This window comes from Tachypleus tridentatus, chromosome 2 (genome assembly GCF_004210375.1).
Source record: "Tachypleus tridentatus isolate NWPU-2018 chromosome 2, ASM421037v1, whole genome shotgun sequence".
Lineage (NCBI taxonomy): Eukaryota > Metazoa > Arthropoda > Merostomata > Xiphosura > Limulidae > Tachypleus > Tachypleus tridentatus.
Genome location: NC_134826.1, coordinates 124954530 through 124967719, shown reverse-complemented (window position 1 = coordinate 124967719; position 13190 = coordinate 124954530). Strand labels below are relative to the sequence as shown.

Genomic DNA, 13190 nt, shown 5'->3' with positions numbered 1-13190 from the left:
GTTCAAAGAGTGCCATTTCAATACAGACTGAAGAAAAACAAGAGAAAAAACTACATGCACTCACTATCTTGGATTATTTGTCAATCATTGTTATCAGTCAATAATGTGTACTTATTTATTTGATGGAATTAAGCAATTAAATTCATCTTACACTACCATATGCAACATAGAAGTTGTCAACACCATTTTACATTATGATTTACTTCTCCCATTTTTTTTATTAGCATGGTTTTATTCTCTTTTTGACATTTTATCTCTTAATGAATCTTTGTTAGTACTACATGTGAGAAAAGTTGATAGATGACAGTACAATTCATTCATATACGAGTTATTGTGTTATGAAATAAAAAGAAAAAAATACACTGCTCCCTAAATGCTGCCTAGTCACACAAAATGAACAAATGTCTGCCACCTTTGCAATAATAGATAAATTAATGTGAAATTTATACTACAATAGCCACATCAGGCTGATGTGAGGAGTTGTTTCTTGAGTTATATCCACTCCTTATTTTGCCCAATGACCTTACAACTTTATTCTAAAACATTTTTGAATTAATAACATGAAACAGTGTGGAAAACATTAAGAGCTAGGTGATGAAAGTGGGTAACACAAAGTACCCATAGAACCACTATTTTGACTTTCATCTCTTTTTACAAAATCATCTTGACCTCTGAATGGTGTATATCATGTTTTAAGTACATAAATAGTGAGTTCTTAAAGCTTTGGTGAGGTAACAACAGATAGTAACAACAACATATTGTGTCATAAATAAACTGTGCAAAAATTAGGACTTTTGTGTTATTTATCACAGCATCCAAGCCCAACCTTCAAAGTTATAGTCTACAACCTGAACAAAGGGCAAGTACCTCAAGCTGTAAGACATTAAAATCAAGCAGGTATACACATAGACTGTTATGAGTCTCAAACTTAATTATTTAGGACAAAAAGTCATACTTTTCTGTTACAGCCTGCATGTAGTTTAGGAATTGACAAAAATGGTAATTTAGATTTATTTCACATTTTCTGTGATGATTACAAAGTCAGTCAAATCAACCAAGTCTGTATTGTTAGCATAGAGAAAATAACAGAAAATGTACAGTTTTACTGAAAAAAAAAAAAAACACATTGGATATTCACTTGGGTTTTAAAGGCAATTCAAAAGAAATTTGAAAAGTGTAAAATTGATAAAAGTATTTTAGCATTTTTGGCCAGTCAAAACTTTGATTTAACATTGATTCACAAATAAAATTTTGTAAAAAAAATACTTAATTAAAAAACTGAATCTTCATGTATAAAAGAAATTGTGATGTTTAGAGAAAGCTTGCTAAGTTTTGTGAAGATACAATATCAAATTAAAAGTTATTACATGGAAATTCTGACAGTTACTGTTAGCTTAGAAAGTCAGTCAAAATATCCAAGTTCACAAGGAAAGAGTTAAAGACGTAATTTAAGAGTTAAACAGTTGGAATTATGTTTTTGTCAAGCAACTACGATGTTAAAAGTTATTATCAGAAATAAAGTTGGATTTTAATAAATATCTTAAACTGCCTTGAGTACAAAATACCTAAATGTTTAGATTTATTATAAACTCTATTATCAATAAGCATCAGTTACATAATACAATGTCAGGTTAGAAATAAAAAGTAATTGATCAATGTTTCAAAACTAATGAGTTAATCTTTTTAAAATAATCAAAATAACCATTTCCAATTATTACTGCTTCAGAGTACATTGCTATTATTATTTTCAATAAAATGGTTATTCAGTTTAATTAACTTGTGTCAATCCTCATAACAAAATTTCACTAATCACCCAGCTCTAGGGACATTAAATACAAATGTAATTTTAATAATCCCTGTTGTTTAATTAGATGAAACCCTTTCATTACACTTTGGAAGAAGTTCTTACATATGTTATGCTAATAAGTTTTGTAATTTATAAAGCAAAATGGAGTATAAGAAAAAAAAAATATTCTTACATTTCCTAATTATGTTTAATATGATATAGCTTCATAGTTTAAAAGTAAATGCTGTCAAGTCAAAAAATCTACTTCAAAATATAGTAAGTTATATAATTTTAGATATATTATACAAGTGTAATGTATTCATTTAATCTTCTGAAAAAGGATGCATCAAAGTGCACTTCATGACCTTTAATTCCATTCAAAATCTAAGTTACTTTATCATTAATGTATTTTAATAAATTTGTCATCAAAAAACATTTATAATTCACAATTTTATATTACTTTGGTTTTAACTTCTTAAGTTGAAAGGAAATATTTATATAATTTCTCCATCTGTTTCTCTTACTCACACGATAAAAAAGCTCCTCGATTCCTTGCTTATAAGTATTTTCTTTTGCTTATTAGGGCTACAGATTGTTCAACCAACTTCAAATACATGTTATAAACACTGAAAAGCCAGAATATACAATTTAAACCTGTCATACCTCTACTTTACTGAGGTATTGCTATATCTGTTCAAAGAAGCATCAAAAATTGTCTCTGACATTAATATTGAACAAGTTGATAACTATTAGAAAAAAAATAAAATAAACAAGAGAAAATAGAACTGTCTACTGATTTTGTCTGCAGAAACCAATATTATGTTATATAACCTATTAATGTTTAGACTAAAGATGCTATTTCAATCAGTAATGAAATTTTTAAACCTAATTATAATTTAGTTGGAAATTAGATAAATTATGGTACTTCTGAGACATTACATTTGGGTGTCCAATAAATTATGTGTTCTAATATAAAAATCTGAAACTTCATAAATTATATTTGAATAGCTAACATTGTACAAAAACAAAACTGCATTTATTAAATCATGGACCTATGTACAACTAGCCTCAGTGTAAAACAAAGTGCTAAATTTCTTTATACACATATATTAACAAACATAAATACAAAAATTAGAAATTACTAGGGTAAATAAGAAAATTTAAATAAACAAATAAATTTCTCCTTAAGGAACACATACATGCTATTATCATATGATGTAAAGTTGTATAGTTTATTTACTGCAAGTTTTCAATAGGTGACCTATTTCTTTGTTATACAAGTCAATTGGTTGGTTTATTGTTAAACACACAAATATTTAACAAGCTATCTGTGCTGTGTTCACCACAGATAATAAAACCTTATTTTTAGCATTATAAGTATGTAAAGTTACAGCTGAGCCACTGAGAAGAATTACACAAATTAGACAAGGTTAAAAGAGAAATAATATTAAATGAACTGTCAGGGATCTGAGGCCATTTTAACTGTTACAATGTGAAGTTATTCATGAAAAAAAAAAATTATTTTTTCATCTTTTTTTGCTAGGATGAATTTGCAACATGTAATGAAAGTATACAGAAAATAAGAGATAAAATATAAAGTTTTTACAAAAAGGAACATCTGATATTCCAGGAAGAGGTTCTATAGGTTATGCATATGAAACATTTGGTTGTCCAGAAATAAATGTCAATTTTGAACTTCAAAGTTTGGAAAAGTATAAACCAGTGTTGTAAAACATGATTTAATTAAAGTAAGCACCATTTGCTTCAATGCACTTTTGTCAAAGTGTAATAACGCTGTTTATGCCATTGATGTAGAAATCAAAGTTTCCATGGTCAATGAACTCTCTGAAAGCTTCTTTTGTAGCTGCCTGGTTTTGAAAACATTTATCATTCAAAAAATTCTCAAAGTACTTGAAAAAATGAAAATCTGCATGGTTAAGGCCTGAAAAATAAGGTAGATGAGGCAGAGCCTCGACTCCCAATTCATTTAATTTTTGATGCTTCATCCTTGACAAGTTCCGTGAAGCAGATTTTCTTGATCTTCAGTCAGCTCATGCCGAACCCACTTATCCAATTTTTTTCGTCTTTCCAATCACACTCAGGTGATTGGAAATGCAGGATTTGTTTGTGCCTAGCTTTTCTGCAAGCTCATGTACTGTTGTGTGAGGATTTGTCTCAACTGCTTCCCTTAATGTGGTCTTCAAGACTTTCAACACCATATCAAAACCTATGGAACCAATGCTGAACTATACATTCACTAACAGATCTACAGCTGAATGTCAGGTTGATGTTCCATGTAGTTTCAGTAGCTTTTCAAAGTTTGAAGTTGTAGAGGGAAATCAGACAAAAGTCCTTCTTGCCCATGCTACCTTGGTGGTTGCAAAACTTACTCTAAGTAGAATAGAAACAGCAGACAATTAAGACACCTTATAAGTGACAAACATTGGATTAAACCAACCAATCAACAATAAGTTTCCCAATATTCAGCTTCTAAGTGTTATCATGAGAATTCAGACATTTATTTCTGAACAACCTAATATGAACACCATAAGATGAAAGTAAGCATTTTATTTTCAGCATGCAAGTCCCATTTTATTCAAATGAAATCTTTGTTTATACAACAGTTGTGTAGTGTTTAATAATAGCTTGCCAAATTTCATAAAGATACTATTAGAAATGGCTTTGACAAATCTCAGGTACCAAGTAATTTCTCCCATTTTATTCATGCATATGGCTGTGATAAACAGAACTCATACTTCAAACAGTTATAAACTCTTGGAAGTCCAGAACTATTTTTTGTATTCTTTGAGTTCTAAATCAAACTGTTTTTTTAGGAATTTAATTGCAGATTCAGCAGTTCTTCATGCTTTTCAGAAATGAAGCACTGCAGTAGCACAACACATTACTAATTTCATACAGTTTTGTTTTTCTTCTTTTTCTCAATCCAACTAATAAGTGTTTGTTTATACTCAGATGGGACAAGAGGCAGTTATAATTCAGGCAGTACTAATGAAGGTATTATTGATATCATGATTAACACCATGTACTCACTGCTGTGAAAGTAAATGAATATAAATTAGTGTCTCAATTATCCACATTGCTTCAGGGAAAGAGGAACATCAAAGACAACAGAAACAGCAGATAATCAAAGCACTAGTGCATATTACTACTTAACCCCATTGTTTAATCTAAATTAAAATTTAATATATTTAAGTTCCTTGTTTTAACTTTATTTTTCTCTGTTGTGTAATCATATTATCATGGAAAATTATAAAATTTACCACAATCATAAAAGCAAAGTGATTGAATGAAAATTTCCATTGGGCAAAAATGTATGAAAATGTTGGAATTTCAGGTAAAAAATTGGCAGATGTCAGTTTCAGATGCCAAAGATCATTTCTACAAAGTTTCAAGAGATTCTGAGATGGTCAGGCAACTGTCCTTCCCTAATCTCACTGAGTTGACACGGAATGACCCATTGGCACAACTATTTTGAGAATGTATTATTAAAAGAAAAAAAAAACATACAGATACTCATGGATTGGGGGGAAAATAGAGGCATAAATAATTGAGGCACTAGTCTAGCCCCCATTTCTTGATACAAATAGCAGTAAAGTATGTCAGGGCCTACCTTAGTACACTCTGTTATAGTATGTACAGTTTCCTGGTTGTTACAAGAGAGGTCAAATTTATGCCACTCAGACACACAGGATTGTTTGTTTGAAGTTAAGCACACAGTTACACAAATAGCTATCTATGCTATACCCACCACTGGTACCAAAACCCAGTTTATAGCATAGCAAGTCTGCAAACATACCACTGTGCCTCTGTGGGTAACATGTAGAACTAATGCAAGTTAAAAGACAGTGTTATTATAATAAAAACTTACTTAACTGATTGATAATTTCACTAGGTATAATAAAAGTTTATGGTGCCCTGAAATGAGCAACTTATATGTTGTAAGTTACAGGCAAAATACAACTTAGGATTCAGAAGCTTAAAATATTGAGTTAATACAATAAATACACTTGAAAAATATTAAGCTCCTTCCCAAAAATAGGAAATGAGAATTCTATTTAAATAATAAAATACCAATAATATTCTAACAGCAAATCTCCACAACCTTTTATTCAAAGACTTACAAACAATGCCAGAGATCTTTAAAAAATGTAGAGGGAGTTAAGAAAATCACAAAAGAAAAGAAAAATAGTAGAAATAATTCCTTACTTCTTTTTTTTAAAATACTTTGGCTTTATGTTTTTGAGATTATATTAAACACATTAAATATATTTGTTGCTTAATTTGTTTCATGATCTTGTTTTACTTTTGCACTTAACCTCCACTCATCAATATTTTGAATTTTTTTTATTTATTTTTTTAAATTTTCTAATGTATTATTATAGATATTGATTACAGTCTTTAATTACATAACCATTTCATAAGCAAATTCTAGGATAAATTTTTACATTTAAACTGTGCTACTACATTTTATATATGTCATACACTTTGTCTGCCTGCAATGGAGATGATGGTTAACTTGCTGGCTGTCATAATTAATTTAAAATGTACAATATCAGTTTCGTGCTTATATATATATGTATATTTCGCACACAGGTATCTTCTTTACATAACATTTTCCAAAATTTATCTGAAATTGTAATTACTTCTTACTTATTAATCTGTTGGAGAGAAGTCTTTGTATGTTTGATTGTGGTTTAAAAACACATTGGTATAGTATAAACATAGCTGACCACAATGAAGCACTTCATTTCTTCAAAAGCAGCAGTACAATGAAACTTTTGTGGATCTGATGGTTAAATCTTTTTCCCCTACTCTTATATTTAGTGACATCTGTGATTTTTCATAAAACATATTCAATTTTAGATATAATACCTAAAGGTCAAGTTCAAAGTACATTGTTTGAATTATATTGTAAAGCACTGTTGTGGTGAATTCTGTGTGTTTAATTTAATCCGATATTGTGACTTATGCAGAAAATAGAAAGTGTTTGTATTTGCTAGTTTATGTATTACACGTTTTTTATTTTTTTACCTCCATTAATTTAGATGCCCATATTACCAATTACAAAAATAGTTTATTGTATCCCCTTAAGACTTATAATTTATAAACTTCCATAACAAGGAGCTGAGCTTCAAATATTATAATTACAGAAAATTATCAAAATAAAAATACTGTATCTCTTGATGACAGCCTGCTTGCCTTTGAATCTTTGTGTAACACCATCACTAAAAATTAAAACTTCCAAACTAAGCATGCTTTAATTTATGTACGAAAATTTTTCAACTTGCCTGCAAGTTTCTCAGTAGACCAATATCATCAGTCAATCTAGACAGCTTATTTGAATGTAAATCAAGCACCTAAAATTAAAATTAAAATACTGTAACAATATATATTTCAAGAATAATAATATATTTTTGACACAGTCTCACTAATAAAAACACTGTGCTGATAAAACAAAAATAAAAGCTTTATTAACTGGCATCTGACACATATAGGCAGTGTTGAATATGTAAAATTCTGGTTACAAAAGCATTTCCCTTATAATAAATACTTTAGGGGAAATTTTTACACTTTCATAATGTTATAAAGTATGGTATTTCTACATCATATTTACCAATAACAGTTTGAAACCATAATAAATGTAGCATAAAACATAACTTCAGGATATAAAAATACATTTAAATAAAGCAAACACAATTTGAATCACAGTTTAGACAGTTAAGAACTGAAGCTCACTGGCAGAAAAGAATGTAAAAAAACAGCATTCTAAATAAGCAGCTATGTTGATTGACTGTAATCATGAAATTTTATGAAGCTTTTTGAGACATTCAATTCAGAACTGTAATAAATGCCAGTTCCTATAATGAGCATTTATACTGGAAGATATTGAATTTCCATTTACAAGGCACTTTAACATGGAAAGATACTAAATAACAAATTTTTCCTGTAATTTCCATGCATATATTTTACTGCAACTTAAAAAAAAATTAATGTTTTTGAATTTACTTTGTTTAGTCTTGATTCAACCTTTACTTTAGCTCTCCAAAATTTGCTAATAATACTTTGTCCTTAATTGTGTTTTAATCATTATTCTAATTTTTGTAAACCTATCTAAATTTGTTTGTGTTGTAATTAGGATTCAAGATGAAATACTTTAAAATTTTGACTACTTTATCACAAAAATTTTTAAACTGTGTTACTTTAATAATTTCTAAATACTGTGCATGCACAGCTGACATGAATAACTCAGGTACTGACTGAAAGGCCTTGTTGACAGTACTCAGAACAAGAGATGTGTAACTGAGAATCATTTACTCCAGTGAGGTATTAGGTTTAAATCAGTTGTTTATGTAACATTACATTATGTACCATAATAATTGATATCTTTCAAGGACCAATCAGAATGGCATTTTGACCAAAGCCTTGGTACATGTCCAGTGGACTTGATGAGCTCTAGTGTTGAGCAAATAACCTCATGGGTCGCACTGTGTAGCACGCATGTAGTCAAGATGCTGTTATGTTTTTCTTATTATCAAACAATACAGAGACAATAAAGATTTGTTAGAAATTGTTAGTATTGCTGCACTATGATGTCATACAAATATATAGTCTATAAGATTAATGCATTATACACCTTATTAATTGGTGATTTTATTGAAGCTTATATAATTATCTAGAGATTAACAAAATAAAGATATTTCTTTCTATTAAATTCTGAAGACATTGTGATGAGAACTCTGTTTAAAACTATTTTATCTTTATAACTTAATAAATGAGTGTTTGTAATCAATAGTAATAGCTGATACTAAACATTTGAGAAAGAAATTATGATTTTCCAAAAAAAAGAAAATTTACGTTTTACTTTTCATTTGGTTAAGATATGCAGCCATAGTAATAAAGGACCATACTATTCTCTGTTACATGCATTTTATATTTTATTATTCACAACAATCTTTTTTGAGTGATTCTAAACAACAGAACAACAGCCACATTATGAATTCTAACTGCACAATAATATCTAGTCTTTAGCTACCAATACCTTCAACTTGTGGATTCTATCTTCTTGCTGATCATTATTCTTGTACATTATCCAACTTCCAAAAAAATTAAAATGTAGATTGTACTGACTGACTTAATTCTAATAAATAGTAATTGTGCTTTTCATGTTCTACATTTCACTAACCTTTAATTCTTGGAGTTCATTAAGTGACCCTCCACCATTTAATGTGGTTAGTTGGTTTTCCTGTAGCAAGAGCACCTGAAAAAAAAATCCTGATCATCACTACTTGATGAAAGCGCCAGTAAGAAATTCAAAAGACCAAAATTTACAAAAAGGTTTTTACCTAGAATAACAGTCCATGTTTACATTTCCATAGGAAAATACACAATAGTGAATTATTTTGTTACATTCCAAAAAGCATTACAAATATTTATTTAAAGAAAATTATGTCAATAGAACTTTTGAAGTAAGAACTGAGACTTAACTGATATACTTATGTCAACTATTAAAACAATAACTTTTACTCTAGAGGGGGATATTTTGGACAATTTTGAAAAATATAATTTTAAGTAAAATTCAACACTACATCTAAGAAAGGAGGAGCCAGTGAGTTCCAGCTGATTAGTATTCTTAGTTCCAATTGTAAGATACAGTACTCTTTAGCATCGTTCATTTCTTCATTAGCACGGTACTTTTACAAAATGTTTATGCATTTCCTTAAGCAGGAAGGAAAAAAATAAACAAAGCAGTAGATTAATGCAAGGAAACTGTAGGAAATGAGTTTATTGAAAAAAGCCTTGTAAAGAATGAAGCAATCCACAGTATGTAATGAACTGACAAGGTCATTTGGAACCAAATGAAAAGAAATGTTGAAGATGGTAAGAATTGAAAAAAGTCAAAAGAAATATACCATATGACCCATGAAAATGTAAGTAAAGAAATACAATCTAGAATAAAGAAACTAGATTGAGCCTATACAGCTGAGAAACCAAAATGTGTGCTGGCCAATAAAGATTTATTAGAAATACCTGAACTGGAATGGCATGGATGAATTAATGTTTGAGAATAAAATTAATGAAAGGAAAGAAAATAACTGATGTTATAAACAGAATGTAATTTTGTCTGAACATTTCAACAGCAAGGACAAGTGGATGAAGTAGAGACCAAAAACAAAAGAATCTAAGAATTGATAAAAAAAAAAATTAAAACTTAAGAGTGGAGCATGACCCTCCAGGAAACAAAAGTCTGTGGGTTCAAAAAGTCTACAACAATGAGTGACAAAAGCTAACATTATTGAAGAGTTAAAATGAAACAAGAGTAGTCAAATACAGACAAAAAGAGAAAGTGAATGAAAGCACAATGGATTGATGGAAGTGCCATGGTGTGAAGGTAATAAGACCTTGCACTTGTAGTAACCCATTGTCCTGAAGTATTGTTCTGATAGAACCATATTCCCAACCTTTGGAGACAAGTATCAGGAAAGAAAATTAATTCAGAAGAGGAGATATGACCATCTACCAGAACATACAGATGAAAAGGGAAGGAAAAATGTAAGAGGGAAATCAAAAGAATGGCTTAGGTGGCAGAAAACTCCATCAAATGCATTTAAGGAGGAGAACTGATAGTCCCAATTTGAGGTATGTGACAGGAAAAACATATCCAACTGGAAAATTCAATGACCCAAGCAAATTGTGGAAGGAAACTAGGAACATGGTAAAACTACTCTCATTTGTAAGGAGTTAACTAAATCTGTACATTAAATGAATTGTGTGGGAAAATCCCCAAAATACAGAAGTTGGGTAAAATGTAGACCATTTCATAAAAGACATGCAATAATAGCACAAACAAATGTGATAAAGATAACATATGAAGTGACTGAGGTGGAATTATTGGTCCAGAACTCTAACCAGCATCGAGCATACAAAGACAAATGGAGAAATCCCAAAAGCAAGACAAGTAATGGATCAGGAGTTACGAGAGAAGTAAAAGAATAAAAACAACAATATCTTATAATGAAACAAAAGAGCAATTAAAAAAAAGTGAGTATTGCATGGCAGATACCCCATTTGATGCTAAACGTATACAAGGAGTTTCAAAAATGGACTAGTGAATGAAATGATCTGACCTTAAATACTATTAGTAGAGGATACTAAACAAACAGGAGTGTCCCACCTTAAAAGATCCCAAAAGTAAAGCAGCTACATGTGGAAGGAAAGAACTGAAATGGCAAATGCCCCAACATAAATAGGAAGAAGAGAAAGGAAGTGGAGGGTAAATGTAATTGCCCACTGTCTTGTGCAATTTATTCTGATACAATAACTCAACCCAAGTGTTGTATTACTGTTCTTTTTATTAAATAGCAAATGCTACGTAATAAGCGACTGTCAATGACTTTGGGGTAAATACAGTCATATAGTTTGAATACAAAAAACAGGGACAATCCAAATCTTAAAAATTTCCTCATGTCTGCTTCGTGATAATGACAGTATTTCTTATAACAGTCCCAATCTCACATGGATCTGACCAAGCGTATGGACGCTCACCTCCTTAATACAATACTGTATCACTATGCACAGCATTTGAATTGGTTTACTATCAAAATCTAACACTCATACCTGAAAATACATTGAAAGGATTGTGTCACTGATTAAGCAGTAAGCCATAGAACATTGTTATATATTCAGATAAAACTGCATATAATGGAACCTGAAAGAAATTCGAAGTTACAAATAGTACTATTTTCAAATGCACAAGATTCTAATTCCACAAAAGTAATTTGGCTAGAGCCACTTCTAACTAATATAAATTATCGTTTGGAACTGAAAACTTGAAACATTGTGTGCTACAAAATATACTCTTCAAAAAAAGAAACGCAAAAGGGATATTTTTGTTATTTTAAAGAGAAATATATGTAATAATGTTACAAGCTCAGAGTATGTGATGTTACATGTGTTAAAACACTGACTCTCAGACAAAATGACAATAAAAGTTGTGCACTTTGAAAACGGAGGAAAACATCGGATTATTCGCCAAAACGCATTCGTGTCCAATAAATTTGTTTGAGAGATCTGCATATTCTGCAAGTGCAACATGTGCAAAATCCCTATAAAAGTGACGGGTTCTCGGTTTCCATAGCTCAGTGTTAAGCCACCGACACGCAATACAGTTACGCCAAGACTGACTGAAGCACAACTCAACAACGCCATTGGTCGCTTGGAAGCAGGCGAATCTTGATCAGATGTTGCCAGAGCTATGAATGTCCACCCAAGCACCATCACAAGGCTACGGAATCGTCACCAACAACATGTATCAACTCGTGACCGTCCACGATCTGGCAGACTTCGTGTGACCACACTCGCACAAGATCGCTACATCCGATTACGTCACCTTCGGGATAGGACCACCACTGCGACGTCTACTGCCTCAACCATACCAGGGCTGCGTAGGATTTCCGATCAGACCGTACGCAACCGTCGATGAGATTCTTAGGCCCCATGTGGAACCCATCATGGTGAACATCAACGACGTTTTTTCAACATGACAACGCCCGTCCTCACACAGCCTGACTCACCACTGTCTTCTTGAGACACCACAACATCAACGTTCTTCCCTGGCCCTTCAGATCACTAGATTTAAACCCCATCGAACATCTTTGGGACGAGTTGGACCAACATCTGTGACGGCGACAACCTCAACCACAGACTCTACCTAAGCTTGCAGCAGCTTTGCAGGCTGAGTGGACAGTCATTCCACAGGATCTGATTCGTCATCTGATCGCTTCCATGGGCAGGAGATGCCAAGCAGTTATTGATGCTCACAGGGGGCATACTCGTTATTGACATTGAGTGACGTTAAACTTCAACTAGTGGGCGTGAACTTCGCTTTTGCAGACTTTGGATGTTCAACAGTGAATGTGCAAAGTTTCACACATGTCATACAGAACTACCCAGAATAAACTTGTTAACAATATGTCTCAAATTTTGCCTTTTGCATTTCTTTGTTTGAAGAGTATAGATAAATAGTAATGAGCAAAACTTTCATCAAAACTTCACACTCCTCACCAAAATCACTTTGATTTTGTGAGGATCACTGAGAATACTAAGAGCTATGATAATCACAAATGCTGACCAACATGCCTAATACATTATTAATACATCATACATTATCAAAATACAATATTCAATCATTCAGTACTGTTTTCTCTCCAATAGCACAACTAGTTTGTGAATAAGGCATTCTACAGGGTGTTCGGAAAGTCACTTTGCACTTATATATTTATTAACAGACATGTTTCAATATAGAATACAGGAGGTAAATATGAATGACAGTTATAAACAATGTTTAAAGTGACCCCCGTTGGCATCAATACAGGCCTGGATCCTT

At 31.4% G+C, this 13190-nt stretch overlaps 1 protein-coding gene across 16 annotated transcripts in view; it reads right to left on the bottom strand.

The window, feature by feature from the left end:
• Positions 1-13190, bottom strand: part of LOC143245023 (E3 ubiquitin-protein ligase LRSAM1-like) — a 161205-nt gene that overhangs the window by 101520 nt on the left and 46495 nt on the right. For all 16 annotated transcript variants that reach the window (XM_076490782.1, XM_076490787.1, XM_076490789.1 and 13 more), the window contains 2 exons: positions 8991-9065; positions 7096-7164 (listed from right to left, as the gene is read on the bottom strand). In XM_076490782.1, coding sequence (XP_076346897.1) covers positions 7096-7164; positions 8991-9065 — 144 coding nt within the window. The remainder of the gene's footprint in view (positions 1-7095; positions 7165-8990; positions 9066-13190) is intronic.